Raw genomic sequence first — 17096 nt, forward strand, 5'->3', positions numbered from 1 at the left:
TTATGTAGAATTGCCTTCACCTTACACTCCTCTTTAGAAAAGATTGCAGGAAAAAAAGAAGTGATCTAAAACCTGGAAATGAGGCAGAAGATGGCTGTATGTCCTTTGGGTGTCAGTCTGCAGCAGTGTCTAACAAACCTGCCTGAGAGCCTTCTGACTTTCTAGAAGCAGTTCTCAAGTTCGGTACCCAACTAGCATTAGCCACGCCAGCATCACCTGGGAGCTTAGAAATGCAAGTTCTCAGGCCCTGTCCTAGACCAACAGAATCAGAAACTGTGAATGAGGCCCAGCAATCTGTGCTTTAACGAACCTTCAGGTGACTCTGATACAGGGACGGTGGTTCTCAGCCAGGAGCAATTTTGTCACCTAGGGGACATTTGGAAATGTCTAAAGACGTTTTTAGTTATAAAGGAAGTGCTAATGGTATCCAGAAGGCAGAGGCCAGGGAAGCTGTTAAATACTCTACAGTGCAAGGGACAGCCCCCTTCCCACTTCCCAGAAAAGAATTCTGTGTCCCCAAATGTCAATAGTACAGAGATATAGGAACCTTCTTTAGGGGAATGTAATTTTGTTTCATTTACTGTTTACTGAGGATTAGGTCTCAGTTTCTAACTTCCAGAAAATGGTTAAGATGCAACAGATTTTTATCAGGTAGAGGCGTAAATTATTTCTGTCTAGTAGAGAAGATAACCTCAAAGATTATGGTTTAATTGCCTTGTAGGATATTATATTCATGTGTACTGTGTAGCAAAATACCCTAATACCTAGTAACATAAAACAATAAGCATTTATTATTACCATGATTTCTGTGAAGCAGGAATTCATTAAGTAGCTTTAATTCTTGGAGAAACAATTTTCATATGCTCTGTAGCAATTTTGTTTTCTGGTGAGTTCTCTGACATCTGTCTAACTGTCCTCTTTTTATCTTCTCATATTCCCTTGGTTTTGGTTTTACCTCTGTTTTAATTTTGAGCTTTTATTCAAAATCTGTGGGAAGTTCCTCTAGGGAAGGAATCAGGGTAGTGTTCAGGCCCCGTCAAATTTCTCTTACGATCCTAGGTTTTGAGTGTGAGTTCAGTTAGTCTTAACATCTTGCTGGGCACTGGCAACTATGGGATTTTCTGGTTTTTTCATCATAAAGATCCTCTGGCATTCTGCTGTCACAGAGGCAGATTGCTTCCAGCAAATACTGCTTGTCAGTGTGCCCTGGCTCTCCCGCTTCTCCGAACCAAACAGGCCCGGGAAGCTCCTGCCACCGGCTAACATGTCCTTGTTTCTTCTGTTGTAAACAAGGATTGAGGATTTGCACTTCAGTGTGTGCCCCTTCTCTTTGAGCGGTATATTTGCTGCCGCCTGGTGTGGGGGGGTGTGTGTGTGTGTGTGTGTGTGTCTGTGTCTGTTGAGGCGGAATCTCACTCCAGGCTGGAGTGCAGTGGCATGATCTTTGCTTACTCGCGACCTCCGCCTCCCGGGTTCAAGCGATTCTCCTGCCTCAGCCTCCTGAGTAGCTGGGATTTCAGGTGCGCACTGCCATGCCTAGCTAATTTTTGTATTTTTAGTTTCACCATGTTAACCAGGCTGGTCTTGAACTCCTGGCCTCAAGTGATCCACCTCGGCCTCCCAAAGTGCTGCAATTACATAGGTGAGCCACCGCACCCGGCCTTGTGTGTACGTTTTAAATACTTGCAGCTACTGAATCCTTCTCTCCCAGAGCGATGTCAGTCCTTGTCCTCCTTCCTGCAAGTCCCTCCGTCCTGCAAGTCTCTGATGCTCTTGACCATCTTTCCTTTGTTGGGCCAGGATTTCAGTTCTCACCAGCTTTTTCTGCAAATTGAAACTGTTTTTTGTTTTTATTCTCATTGATGCTTTTTAAAATGATTTCCGGTAAGAGAAGGAATAATGATTTATTTTCCTCCAACTTTTTAAAAAATCACAAACCTTTATAAAAGTTTAAAAAATAGTACAATGAACTTCTATGTACCCTTTACCTAGAGTCAACATTTTGGTATTTTCCCACATTTCTTTTTATCTTTCTGCACAAATGGAAACTTTTAAAAAATTTTGACCCTTTGAAAGTTGCAAATATTGATACTCTATCCCTAACTACTTCTCCTAAAAAGAGAGATTCTCCTACATAACCATAAAATTGTTACCATACTGAAGTGAGTTAACATTCATACAATAGTTCAATTAATATATACTCCTTATTTGTTTATTTATTTATGTATTTATTTTGAGACAGAGTCTCACTCTGTCACCCAGGCTGGAGTGCAGTGATGTGATCTTGGCTCACTGCAGCCTCCACCTCCCTGGTTCAAAGCTATTCTCCTGCCTCAGCCTCCCAAGTAGTTGGGATTACAGTCGTGCGCTACCACGCCTGGCTAATTTTTGTATTTTTTGCATTTTTTTAGGGGTTTCATCATGTTGGCCAGGCTGGTCTCGAACTCCTGACCTCAAGTGATCTGCCTACCTCAGCCTCCCAAAGTGCTGAGATTACAGGCATGAGGCACTGCACTCGGCCTATACTCCATATTTAAATCTTTCCAGTTGCCCCCGCAAATGCCTGCTTTACTTTTTTCTTTTATTATTTTTTTTAATCCAGACAGTGTCTCGCTCTGTTGCCCAGGCTGGAGTGCAGTGGCACAGTCATAGCTCGTTGCAGCCTCAAACTCCTGTGTTTAAGCAGTCTTCCTGCCTCAGCCTTCCAAAGCACTGGGACTATAGGCGTGAGCCACTGCTTTCTTCAGTATTTGACCCAGAATCCAATCAAGGTTTATAACATCGCATTTCACTGTTGTGTTTCATTCAATCTTTTTTGACCCAAAATTGCCCTTGCCCTCCTTTATCTATTCATGATATTTTATTTTTGAGGTGTTCAGGCCAGTTGCCTTGTAGAATGCTCCAAGTAATTCTTCCTTTATGCTCCTGTGGATAAACTGCATGTCACTTAGATTCTGAATGGGCATGATTTCCAACATGATATGCTAGTAGCATTTTTAAAACACAAGATAATCATTTTTGTTTGAGGTCTGAGTACTCTCTAGACTTAGGCCAGCACGTTTTGGATGCAGCCAGGAGGAAGCCATTTCCTGATGAAGGCTTAAAATGCCAAGTAGTTTCCTATACTTACCCACCTTCAATAGCTGTAAAATACATTCCAGTTATCAAGTAAATGCTTTTTATTTTAAAAAGTAGTGTTTGTTTTCCTCCTGTCTCCCTGTAGTAAACTAATAAACTCTTTTAAGAGCCAGCCTTTTAAATATATTTGTGTTGTATCCCATTTACATATACCCAATATATGGATTTTTCTCTAACTTCATTTACATTTTACCCATTTGGTTTCTTAATCCTGCTGGTCTGTTTTCAAAGAGGACAAGACTAGTCAGTATTGCAATCAAACCAGAACTAATCCTACACACACATAGTGCCAGAAATAAGAAAATCTCTTTTGACTATTTTCGTTAATACTTCTGTTTAAATCTTTTTTTTTTTTTTTAGACAGAGTCTTGCTCTTTCGCCCAGACTGGAGTGCAGTGGCACCATCTCTGCTCAGCTCACGGCAAGCTCTGCCTCCCAGGTTCATGCCATTCTCCTGCCTCAGTCTCTCAAATAGCTGGGACTACAGGTGCGCAACACCACGTTCGGCTAATTTTTTTTTTTTTTTTTTTTTAGTATTTTTAGTAGAGACGGGGTTTCACCATGTTAACCAGGATGGTTTTGATCTCCTGACCTTATGATCCACCCACCTCGGCCTCCTAAAGTGCTGGGATTATAGGCGTGAGCCACCTTAAATCTTTTTTTTAAACAGAAAATTTAGTTAAATATTGAGTTTAGAGCCTCCAAATACACAGCCATATAATATACAGAAAATCTGGGCTCTTAAAACAATTTTAGAGAAGAATCCTGCTTAATTGCAAAATAATAACAACATAAGGTCTTTACAAATACTTTTACATATATTATCTGACCTGATCTTTACCAAAACTCTATGAGGTAGTTGAAGAGGGTGGTGAAATCTGTCTTTTTCAAATGAAGAAATTGAGGCTCAAATAGATGTACCTGACTTGCCCAGGATTCCATGACTATAAGCAGCCAAGATGAGATTTCAATCTGGTTGGGAATTGCGTGCTAAAGGTACACTTTTGTGGTGCAGTTTCACTGAATTGATTTCCTCAGTCATTCTAGAGCTTTATATATTTTGGCAAAATTAAGATATTTATCTTAGGAATAATTAAGCTTCCTACCATCAATAACAGTTTGACATGCTCTTCTGTAGAAGTCCTGCCTTCTTCATTTTTAAATTGCAAACTCCTCTGTCCATTGTACAGACTTACCATGAAAATCTGGGGACGTTATTGCTTCAGAGGATATCCACTCAACATAAGGGTTCAAATAACCAATCATGGCTTCTCTGGTTTAGGTAGATCTGAGAAAGCCTCAGTCAATTCGTAGATGCTCCAATGAAGATGCAATTAAAACATTTAATAAATCCTGCCCTCATACCTCATTTTCATTGTTAAGAGTTTGCTTTTGTTTTTTCTTTCAATTTTCTGGGTGACAGTGATCATCAAACCTACAAAATTAAGGTCTGGAGGAGTCAATTGTGATTGTTCTTTTTGCCCCATCATGGATTTGCCTATTTTGTTTATTTTGCTGATTATGGGAAATTGATAGATTGGAAACATCAGAGTCATTGGTTGTCAGTAAATGATATAATCAAAATTATAAGGCAGTTTTGTCATAGACTTAAATTATTCTTCAGCAAAGTATTAATAGGTAGGGGTGTGTGTGTGTGAGTGTGCGCGTGTGCGTGTATACAGTAAGTCCTCACTTAACATGGTCTGTAGGTTCTTGGCAACAGCAACTTTAAGTCAAATGAAGTGTTCAAACTGGTCCTCCACAAGGTGATTTCATTCAATTTCCTTTCATTACAACGTTGATGAGAAAAAAAGTTGGTCTTGTTATAGTTGTTTCAAGACCAACTTCAAGTTGTTAAAGTGGCAGTTTCCAAGAATCTATGGACAGATGAGGACTTACTGTGTATATACACACACAATATACAGGCACATATGTAATTTATATATGTATATACATAGTTATTCTTTTTTATTTTTTACTCGTTACATTTAATATCTTTGTCATAGGAAGGCTGACAATATAAAACTTCCTATGTATGAAAACTCAAAAATAACCAAAGTGGCAAGTGAATAATTCCTTTGAGAAGCAAAAGAACAGTACAATGTTTATTAACACGTTTCTTCCTGAATTTTCTTCCATTTTTTTAAACACACAAAAAAGCTTTCCTGTACTTAGATTGCTGTTTTCTGTTTTTAATGTTGTTAACATGCATATTATTGCATTTATGGGTAGTAGTAGATAGTGTAATATACATGAAACCAACATCTAGGGATGACTGCCTTCTAAGTGCTTACAGGTGGTGTGTTCTCTTATTATCCAGCTTAATCACAGCTCCCTCAACTGATAACTTCACTTCATCTGCAGTATTTCCAATCTGTAAATCTGGTTGGCACAAGTTGGTTTTAGCATATTTGGAACCATATTTTAAATCACTGGAACCACTTTGCCTTAATGCCCATGGGCTGTCAGCTCTCAAGGGCCAAGACCAAGTTTTTCTTAACTTTGTGCATATAGCATGGGACCTGGCTGGAACAGGTACTCAACAATTTTGCTGAGCAGAACTGTCCTCAGTGGAGAAAAGAAAGGAGAAAGGCTTTACTGTAGACTGCCCCAAATACAAACAAATTCCATTTTAAATGGAATATATACACTTTAGCCCCCAAATGCAGACCAGTGCACCTCTGTGGGGTAGTTTCCGACTAGTCACCTGGTAACAGATTATTCCTGTCATTCACAGGCTCAGTCCCATCTCTATTTTTCAGTATCTTGAATCAAGCTCTCTCTCCTCTAATCATGGAAGAAATAGAACCATAACTAGTTATTTTGGGTAAATGGGAGCTACTTAAAAGATTGATATTTTAAAAGCTTAAATGAAATGTTAATCAAATATGGTTTGTGATTATTTTCTTTCTATGAATATTCTTTAATTGTGGAAGGCCGTTTCTTAGGAAGAGAACAAGGGTTTTCTTTTACAACCGAAAGTTTTTTTTGTTTGTTTGTTTTTTCATGAAATTCTTGAGTTTTAAAAAATTGATGGTTGTTTTGCATATCACCTAGTAGCTGATTCAATGGTTTGTTTTTCTGCTAAATGTTAACCTTCAAAACTTGAATTTATTTCTTAATTGCTATTTCTACTTCAGGAATCTTAAGAAAGATGGCTTAACCCAGTCAGAAGGGACAAGCATAATTTTCTTCCATGGCTATTGTAAGTATTAGGAGAGTTTTCACGACCATGCCATAGCTTCCTAGTGATGCAGAATTGGTAAGACTTGTGTGATATATACATGTGTGACTTGTTACATATCATAGCAACTGTATGGTAGGAACAATGTAAATAGCTTCTCTTGCAGTTGACCATCATTAGAAGAATCATTGCATTCCAGTGTCTGAAGAGCTTCCTTGTCCTCAGGAAAATGTTAAGTCCTGGTCCCATCCAAAAGGCAGACCAAAAAAAAAAAAATCCTCTAAATCATCTCCTTGTTAACTGTTCCCCGCCACAGCACACACAAAAGTTTATAAAAGTATTGAAAGGATATTCTTACAAAAAAAGCGAAGTCTGAGTTTACAGAATGAGTATCAAGTACATGCAAAAAAGCTTTCGTTTCACCCGTATATAAATGGCTCTAGAGAAAGATACATGAAAAAAGTACTGACTACATAACACAGTCTTTGTGGCACTTAACTAGGGGTAGGGGAGCAGGAAATAAATAGTTCATAGTTAGGGTCAATTCTCTGTCCCATAGTCCAAACATGGAGATCCCACAGTGTCCCAAGGCAGTGAACATCCAGGTATCTTTCCAGATAACTTCCTGAGAGTCACAGCTTTCTTCAGAGTGTCTCATCTTGCCCTTCCGAAAGCCCACATTATTGCCTTCAGTTTCCGCAGCCTGAAGTCAGCCATCCTGAAACACAAATTGGAACCTATTGCATGGCTGGATCTCATGTAACAAAGTAAGAATGTTCCTAGAAAGCAGTTTTTCAGATGAATTTGAGGGAATATCTGAAATGATCAGTACCTCATAGTCTCAGGATTTAGTGGAAATTAGGAGATCACATAGGTAGCCGGGTGCAGTGGCTCACACCTATAATCCCAGCACTTTGGGAGGCTAAGGTGGGAGGATCACTTGAGACCAGGAGTTCAAGACCAGCCTGGTAAATATAGCAAGACCCCGTCTCTACAAAAAATAAATAAAAACCAGCTGGGTGTGGTGGCATATGCCTGCTGGCCCAGCTACTTAGGAGGCTGAGATGGGAGGATCGCTTGAGCCCAGGAGTTCGAGGCTGTGGTGAGCTATGACTGCACCACTGCAGTCCTACCTGAGGGACAGTGAGAGCTTGTCTCAGAAAAAAAAAAAAAAGAGAGAGCGAGAGAGAGATCACGTAGTTCACTCAGCACATGAACTCTTGAAGACTCCTATATGGAGTCCAACTAGGATGTTGACCTTAAAGGCTTAAAGGGTATACCACAAATCATTAGTTCCTCAAAATGATTCTTGTTAAAAGGTTTCCCTTTTAGAAATCCACAGTGTAAATTGTGCAGAAGGGCACTGAGAAAACCTATCAATCTACATATGTATATGTACATATGTATGACTATATATGTATATGACATATATTCACAAACATATTCCATTTTATTTAGTCAGCATTTCCCAACGCTTTTATGATAAATATTTGTTGACTAAATTTAATTTAGTAGAAGATAAAGGAAAATAAAAGAAGTTTAAAGGAAATGCATGTATTCTTACTGCCAAGAGAGTAATCTTGACCTGTTCTGACATGCAGGGGCTCTGTGGTCATTGGTGAGATGAGGTACACTGCCACAGAAAATGTTCATACCCTTATATTTTAAAATGAGTATAAATCCTAGAACTCTGTTGGAGGAAATACACGGATTACAAACACAAGTACCTTTTCTGCGTTCTACAGTTTTTAACTACAGGACTCACAAACATCATCTGATACTAAATAATAAATGTGTAGGTCAGTGCTCCTAATGCCATTTATTGGTCTCGCCTGGCAGAAAAAAAAAAAAATCTTAAATTTAAAAACTCCTTTGGCTACATATTCAACCCCTGGGTATAATTTTGTCATTTTTTTTTTTTCCTTCTTGCTTATTCCCTAAACAGGGCAAACATCTCATTTGTTACTGATTTCTATGGGACTGAGACTATATACCATACATATGCATTTCATGCAACAGCATACTTCCTTCATTAATTAGCACAGATGAAATTAAATACTTGGGGTCAGTGAATCATCCCTGTGCTTTAAGAGAGAAAAACATGGCCGGGTGCAATGGCTCACATCTGTAATCCCAGCACTTTGGGAGGATGAGGCAGGTAGAATACCTGAGGTCAGGAGTTCAAGACCAGCCTGGCCAATGTGGTGAAACCCTGTCTCTACTGAAAAAACAAAAACTAGTGGGGCGAGATTGCGCCACTGCACTCTAGCCTGGGTGAAAGAGTGAGACTCTGTCAAAAAAAAAAGAGAGATAAGAACACAGAAAGGATAAGAGAGCATTTGAATATAAAAGTTCAATTTCCAGAAAACAAATTTAAATTTTTTTAAAAGCCCAGATACTTGTTTATATTTCCTTATAGAGATTAATGATCAGGAAATCTTACCTATGTGATTGTCTTACACCCAACAGGCTGTGAACATCTTCTAACTCAGAAGCACAGTTTAAGTAACTTGAACTGTGAGAGGCCAATAGTAGTGAGCTCATGGCCAGTTTCACTATTTGTTTAACAAAAGCAGGTTCTCCTCTGAATTCAGAGATGCCCATGAGGTGGGTGCCATCCTGAGCACTCTGGTAGGCATCCTGCCATCAACCTGGAGAAGTTCTTTTTCTGAGATTCCAGGGGCAGCTACAGCACCCATGGAAATAGCCTCTGCAGGCTGAGTTGGTGTACGGGGTGACTAGACAGGGAATCCAGAAAATCTTGCACAATGATTCTTTGCTTTTTTGGATCACATACCCGCATGAGAATCTGTTTAATGCATGGACTCCTCTTCCCAGAAGTGAGCATATGTTCATGTATAATTTTATATAAAGTATAAAGTGCTGTCATGAACCCCCTGAAGTCATTAAATAGACGTCAGGTTAAGAGCTGTTGGCACCAAATCATGATCTTTCTCTTATTCCCGTTTATATTCCCAGCTTGAACTGTGCTAGGCCAGTAAAAGAAGTGGGGGGATAGGACTGATACAGTTGCCAAGATGATCAGTGGGGGAAATGTTAAAAATAAAGTGGGTGTTGCAAATCTATAGAGACAGAAAATAAATTAGTTGGCTGCCTAGGGCTGGGGTGAGGTGGGGGAGAGTGACTACTCATGGGTGTAGGATTTCTTTTTGGAATAATGAAAATGTTCTAAAATTAGATTGTAGTGATGGTTGCACAACTTTGTGAGTATGCTAAAAGCATACTGAAAGTATACTAAATTGTATACTTTTAAACGGGTCAGTTTCATGGCATGTGAATTACATCTCAAAGCTGTTTTTAAAAGTGGATGTTATAAGAAACAAAAAAAGTGTTTTAGCAGAAACTTACAATAAACCTTGTATGACCAGAGATAATGGGTGGCCTCCTTATGCACTGCCTTCAATCAGGAAGGAACTAGGGGGATTTCTGGTTAAAGGTCATTGGAGTTTTTCTCATCATGGAGAGATGTATGGAGAGGTGTGTTTAGGTCTCCTGAAGAGTGGAATGTGGAGGACCACCCATAAGACTAAAGAGCACTGGCTTGATCCAGTAGGATCTCTGCCTAACCCAATATTCTGTTTATGAGAACGATTCGACAGGGCGGCAATGGCTGTCCTCCATGACATTGCTTTAAACGTTAGGAATATGATGCCAATTTTCTCAAATCCTTTCTCTTAATACACTATAGACTGTTAACTAATAAATTTATCTAACTCCATCTTGAATCAATTTCTATGTCAGCATACTCTAACAAATTCCATCTGCATCCTACTTTGCTTTGCATGATTTTGCTCACGCAGAGGCAGAGCCTGGTTTAGAGATCCTCAAGGGCCGTGTATCTCTGATTCTTACCACCCCCTTTTCCATGATGCTGTCAAAAGCTTCTTTTGAGTAGAGTCAGAAGTTTCCAATTCTCCTTTATCTAAAAGGCTTTTGCTTCCACTGCCTTTCTTGACTCTGGCCCTGGTTCTAGCTTGGAAAACCAAGCTGATCTGTATTGTGTACTGGTATCTTGGATATATAGTCAGGGGCTTCTGGGGCATCATTTCAGTATGCACACATGACAGCCTTCACTAGGTTTCAGAACTTGATCTGGTTCAATTTTTTACATCATGAAACTGAGATCCAGAAAGAAGAAACATATGTCCAGGGGCACATAGCTAGCCAGTGGCAAGACTAAAAGTGATACATGTCTTCATTCCCAACCATTCTGCTTTCAGAACTACCAGGCTGCCCCCCAGACCCTCTGTCATGCTCATCTCAGCACTTTCAGCCTCCTTCTTCTGGTTTTCTTTGTGGGTTGACCTAGCACTTACCTCACCATCCTGTCTGGTCTCTTCTCCTTCATCCTGGTCAAGTTCGAACTCCGTGCCCCGGTCTACAACATCCACACCAGCATGCACCCTGGGCTTCTCATTTTCCCATTTGGCAAAGCCTTTGTCCTTTGCTGCTTTGTCATGGAACTTGGATTTCATTTTAGGGAAGGTGTGGGACCCTGAGTCCCCCCAGCCAGCCTCTGACCAGACAGGTTCAGTCTGGGTGGCCTGGCTGGTGGTGGCCCTCTGTAGCCTCACGGAGATCTTGCGAGAAGAGCCTGTAACCAGTGTGATGGCTCTGCTGTCTAAATCCCTGTGTCCAGCAGTGACTCCAGGGAACTCAAACACCTCATCCTGTGCTGGAAGTGAAAGAGGATGGTGATTATTTGACATCTGACTGCTTGATAGCAAAGCATCAATGATAGTGCAAACAGCACAAGTCTGGCATGCAAGGTCCTAGAGGAACCGACGAGGGACAGAACTCAATTAGCTGTAGGCAAGTTACATGTTCCTGAGACTGGAAAGCAGAGAGAAGCAAGGATGATTCAAGGGTTTAGCCACTGCTGCTCACCCTAAAGAAGGCCTTAGCATTTAGAGAGACTGACTGGGTTTAGACCCAGAACCTAAATGAGGTCCAAGTGTGAGGAGGCAAGCAGAGAGAGACCATGGCAGCAAAGAAGGCAGAGGGCATTACCTGGGGGCAGCGAGGGGCTTCCAGGCAGTGACCCATGACCACTGCTCAAGGAGGGCGCCCGGGCAAATCTCCTGCAGGCCAGAACCAGGAGGTCTTTGCACTGTTTGTGACAATTGGCTCCACAGTCTGAAAAATTCCAAGGGTGTCGCAGATGATTAGTGTGTCTGATATTGATTGAGTTTCCAGGGTGGCACTTGATTTTTCAGCCCTCCCCTCCCCAACCCCAGTTTCTGTGTTGAATTTCAGAGTTGAGCTCAGGCCCATGGGGTGTGTCTAGCATCTGGAAAGGGGCCATTGGTCCACACTTGCCTTCCTGAGGTTCCGAAAGTTCTCTTACATTTGCTCAGCTTGATTCTCTATGCAATTGAGGACCTAATGAGCAATTGTGCCTAGGAAGCAAATAGAGTCCAGCCTGAGAGGTCAGTTGCCTTTGCCCAAAACTAAATGCAAATCAAATGGGGTTGAGAGTCTTTCCCAGGCTTAGATGGAATCCCCACAAAGAGAGCCTAAGGCAGGATGAGGGCAAGAAGCCTCAGCTTCTAGCCTCTCCCAGGCCAAATGCTGCCTCTGATCATTTATTGTGAGGAGTTCCTCCATTCAGCACTTGTCTGGACTTTTTTACTCTTCTTCATTTTCCAAAACCTTTCAGGGCCAGTGATTACATCTTCTGCTTCCTTCCTTTGTATAGAAACAGAATACAAGATGGGCAGATGCTCAGTAAATATGTTCTGTATTTGCTTATGCTTTGAAACGGTATGCAGTAGAGTCTGTGAAATTGCCCATTAGGATGTTTTAGATAAGGTAATAGAATGTTAATTACTACTTGGGGTAGAAAAATGTGGCCACTTCAGATGGTGGGTCCCAATTATTTCCTATGGTGAGGGTCCTACACTTCACAGAGAATCACTGAATAGAGATCATTTCTCTCCTACCGTCAAAGAGGACCTTTCTAACTATTTCCAATACCCATTTTCCCCTAAGTGATCTTGTTTCCAAAAAGTCTTAATGACGTGTTCAATTTATTTTAATTAGTTTTTTCTTCACTTTATATGCCAGTAAGAAAATACAAGAGATAATCCAAAGGTATAATATATTTTCATCTTTATAAAATTGCGTGTGTGTGTGTGTGTGTGTGTATTTTAGGGTATGAGGATAGAAACCAGAATAAAACGAATGACTCACTGCTGGGCAATAAGTTCTTGCAGTATCTTTGCTGCTTGAAAGTAAAAATCTAAGTCAGACCAAGGCAAGTGATAGAGAAGCACTAATGGGAAGGTACTTCTGAGCATTAAACAGTGGCTTCCATTGAGATTTGGGAAGTTTTTTGTTCATGCAAAATGAGGAGCAAATACTGGAAAATAACTGGAGAAAAAAGGCATGCTAGGGGAACAACATTCATGTGAAGGTATTCTGTGATTAAGATGTTTCTTTTTGAAGTTTTATTATATTTTTCAAAAGCATTGTAAGATTCTTAAAAGAACCATATAAACTGTCCGCATAGTGTCCAGCAACTTCTTAAATAACAATAATGTGTACTTGATCATATATGTACAAGTAGCAACACATTCCTAAATGCTTAATATACATGCATATAGCATTTGTCAAATATATTTTATTCAATTGTTTATAAACTTAATTAAATGGGAAATATAGAGGAATGCATTCACTGAAAAGGACAAAAATACATTTTAAGTTTTCTCCTTGTTTTCTGTTACCATCTATGTGATTTAGTAGAGAAAAGAATAGCTAAGTGTGAGTGGGAAGAAGTGCCTATGGATTATAGAAATAGTAAGTAGTGTTTTTCTTTGAAGGAAAAATTTCTTATATACAGTATTTTAGCTAGGCTTGTCCCACTCAGAATTCCCACCTTAACTGGATGCCTCTGATTCAAAAGAACTAGATTTATGTGTGTTGATAAGAGTGGTTTCTAACAAGCTATAAAATTCCAATTTTAGCTCTCCAAAACTCTAGAAACTCCTCCTCAGAGGCAATCATTCTCAGTTGCCGTTGACCCAAAAGACTGAAATTCTGAATAATGTCAAGAGCTTTTGTAGTTTAACCAAATTTGATTCTTAACCAAAATGTCACATTTTAAAAATTTTAACAAAATAACATTGATTTACCTTTGCATTTGTATCCTTGCTTGATTATGCCCCAGAGCTGTAACAAAAGACAAAGGAATGTCAGGGAATCTGAGGATAGATCTGGAAGGAAAACAAGGCCACTGAGAGGGAAGTCCTGGGAAGCTTCATGACTAGCCAGGCACAAACAGGATGTAGCCACTCTTAACACCCTTCCTGCCAGATAGAAGAACCCTCTCTGGGCCCCTTCCAGCTATGGTGATAACATGAGTTTCATTTCCCTTTTCTTTCTTGGAGCCAACTGGGAGCCGGGATGGGAAACTACTAAAGTTTGATGCACCAGACTTTGGCCTGATGCGCTCTCGGCAAAACGTACAGAGGAGATGGCCACTGGTCTTTGGGAGCCCCTGGCTCCCTCTTTTTAATGACACTAGCTGCTCTTGGTACCCACTACAGGAAATGAAGCAATGGAAGAAGCGCGCCTCACATGAAAGCATTTGGATTTTCCTAGGTTATTTTCTGAGTAGTATTTGTCCCGTGGAAAAATACAGAAGAGGAAATGATCTTAGTTATTCATGTCTTCATTCTCCGCATTTGCTCTATGTTTGGCCTGTGCCAGGGCTGTAGGAGATGTCGAAAAAGCTCAGATTCTACCAACCAAGGAGTCTGTGACTTCCTTGTGGTTAAGGAGTAGGAAGTGACAAATCCCTGAGGCGAGATGTGGAGGGCCCACAGTTCCACAAGGGAGCATTTGCCCGGGGGGTTCAGGGGCAACATTCTGCTGGTGGTGTCTTCGCTCTCTAGACAGACTCCTAAACACCATAAAGAAGAGGGCCTTGCCATGCCCTTCTGTGCCTCCCCACAGATCTTGCACGGGGTGACAGATTCACCAGAGGTGTACAGTATGCGTAATTAAATGGGCTTAGCTCAAGTTGGAGAAGAACTATTGCTAACCTTTACATGTTTGGGTTAGGTGGCTCTTATCTACTTAATAAAATAATGTTGAAAAAAGCAGGGCCCACTGGGACTGATGGGGGTGCCATTCACAATGTTCACAGTGTATTATAAGCGAACAATGCCCCCACGTGTGGGCAGCATGGCCCACTCTTGCAGAAGAGTAAGTCACAGCCAATGTGAAGTGACTCAAGAGTACAGGAAAAATCCTTACTTCTTGACAAGGAACTTCCGCAAGTAGAAAACTAAAATTCCTTTGAGCCTTAACAGCTATTTGGTCCTTCAGAATACGTATTAAAATGCAAATGTCGACCAGGTGTGGTGGCTTATGCCTGTAATCCCAGCACTTTGGGAGGCCGAGGCAGGTGGATCATGAGGTCAAGAGATCAAGACCATCCTCACCAACATGGTGAAACCCCATCTCTACTAAAAATACAAAAATTAGCTGGGCATGGTGGTGCATGCCTGTAGTCCCAGCTACTCAGGAGACTGAGGCAGGAGAATCGCTTGAACCCGGGAGGTAGAGGTGGCAGTGAGCCAATATCCACTGCACTCCAGCCTGGCGACAGAGAGAGATTCTATCTCAAAGAAAAAAATAATAATAAATAAATAAAATGCAAATATCTCCTAGGACACAGCAATATTTTGTCTTAGGGACAGGAAGGATTATTTGACAACTAAGTAGAAGCAAGGATGGCTGGAAGACAGAGGGGCATGATCCAGAAAAGGGCAGTGGTGGCCACGATCATCACAGCTTGATCTTTACGATAATCTAGTTTGCTTCTCTTTTGTAAAAGGTGAATGTGATGATCCAGGAAGTTAGATAATTTCCAATCTCCCACAACCTGGAAATTCTTTCTCCAGAGCCCTTGGTAATGATAATAGCAATCATAATGATGATAGCTAACATTTCTTGAACTCTTGCTATGTGAGAGGCACAGTTTTAGGGTCTTTATCCATATTAGCTTGTTTAATTGCTCATGATGTCCTTATGATATAGGTAATAATATTTTTCTCATTTTTACAGACAAGGAGACTGACCTGCAGAGAGGTAAAGTCCGTTGGCAAGGTCTCATAGCTAGTAAGGGAAAGAAGAATGTGTCACTTGAGGGAAAGACAGGAAGCCATTGCTCCTGCATACTCTGTGTGTGAGCAAAGGCACTGAGGTGGGACAAGAAAGGATAAGATTTACGAAGAGACATCCTAATATCCAGATATGTTACATTATTGCATTGCTGCAGGAACTGCTGAAAAACATACAGTCAAGCAAGAGTGCTGGAGGTGGGGGTGAGGAGGTAGGTTTGCTCATGCTTACTTAATAGCCAGGAACAAACAGTAGCTAGGAAGAGGCACTGGGCCAGTGTGCCTGCCAAGAACAGGAGAGGATGAACTCATGTGGATGGGTATGCGGGAGTATTTCCCACAGTCCTTGGATTTGAGACCACCGGCTGCTGTCATATTTGGAGTAATTGTGGTGTAAGGAGCACTGGACAGAGAGTCAGGAGACCTGGGTGTGACTCATGGTTTTGCTGCTAATGATCTGTGAGACCTTGGGGGAAGTCACTTAACTTCTCCAGACCTCAGTTTCTTCATCTACAAAATAAGGGAATTACTAACACTCTTTCAGTTCTGGGATTCCAATTCTAAAATAAATCTTCTGCAGAGCAAGTCTGTTTGTCTTCCTTAACCTTAAAATGGAATTTATTTTAAAAGCAGATGGTTCCGGCACTGGAACCATTCTCCCACAATTCCTTTCAATGACACATCTATAGAGCTATAGTTATAAATTCCTTTGAAAACCAATGGGCTTTCTAACATGAGTGTCAGTGAAGATCAAATCAAATCGTATCAATAAAATTAAATATATTTTAAAAACAAAAACAGCTGTAAAAATTTTAAATGAGTTAATTTCAATTAAACTCTCAAAGTATCAAGGAATACATAAAAAATGTGTACTCCAAGCCATGTGACGTGCAACGTGTCTAATAGTATTTTATCATGCAACAACATGGTGGGTAAGTATTTACAGATAGAAATAGACCCAAAGATGGTGAATGACTTGGTCAAGGACATAGAGTTAGCAAAGGCAAAACAGAAATTTAACCCAGGGTTCCAGACTCCAGGTCCAGAGCTTTCTACTTCATCACAGCTGCATCAAGAATACAGCACCAGCATCTCTGCTCCAATGAGTCAGGGGGAGAGGTGTGGAACTTCCAAGAAAGTCTACCTTGCTGCTCCCACAGAACCAGGGCCTCTGTAAAAGGGAGAAACAGGACAGAAGGACTCGAGAGCAGAGATAAGACCTTGAGTTTGTTTGTTTGTTTTTTGAGATGGAGTCTTGCTCTGTTGCCCAGGCTGAAGTACAGTGGTGCGATCTCGGCTCACTGCAAGCTCCACCTCCCGGGTTCACGCCATTCTCCTGCCTCAGTCTCCTGAGTAGCTGGGACTACAAGCACCCGCCACCACACCTGCCTAATTTTTTATATTTTTAGTAGAGATGGAGTTTCACTATGTTAGCCAGGATGGTCTCCATCTTCTGATCTCATGATCTACCCGCCTCAGCCTCCCAAAGTGCTGGGCTTATAGGCGTGAGCCACCACGCCTTTCCGAGTTTTTATTATTATTATTATATTTAGAGATGGCAGCAGTGGGGGTCTCTTTATATTGCCCAGGCTGGAGTCAAACTCTTGGGCTCAAGCTATCCCCCT

The 17096-nt window shown here is 40.9% G+C and overlaps 1 protein-coding gene across 1 annotated transcript in view; it reads right to left on the reverse strand.

Moving 5' to 3' along the window:
• Positions 1-6599: 6599 nt before the first annotated feature.
• RASGRP3 (RAS guanyl releasing protein 3 (calcium and DAG-regulated)) overlaps positions 6600-17096 on the reverse strand; it is a 95240-nt gene continuing 84743 nt past the window's right edge. Inside the window, exons 15-18 of the mRNA XM_011984229.1 lie at positions 13477-13513; positions 11354-11479; positions 10660-11018; positions 6600-7040 (exon numbers count right to left, since the gene is read on the reverse strand). Of these exons, the coding sequence (XP_011839619.1) occupies positions 7032-7040; positions 10660-11018; positions 11354-11479; positions 13477-13513 (531 nt within the window). The 3' untranslated portion in view covers positions 6600-7031. The remainder of the gene's footprint in view (positions 7041-10659; positions 11019-11353; positions 11480-13476; positions 13514-17096) is intronic.

Source organism: Mandrillus leucophaeus, unplaced genomic scaffold (genome assembly GCF_000951045.1).
Source record: "Mandrillus leucophaeus isolate KB7577 unplaced genomic scaffold, Mleu.le_1.0 Scaffold264, whole genome shotgun sequence".
In the NCBI taxonomy this organism is placed as follows: domain Eukaryota; kingdom Metazoa; phylum Chordata; class Mammalia; order Primates; family Cercopithecidae; genus Mandrillus; species Mandrillus leucophaeus.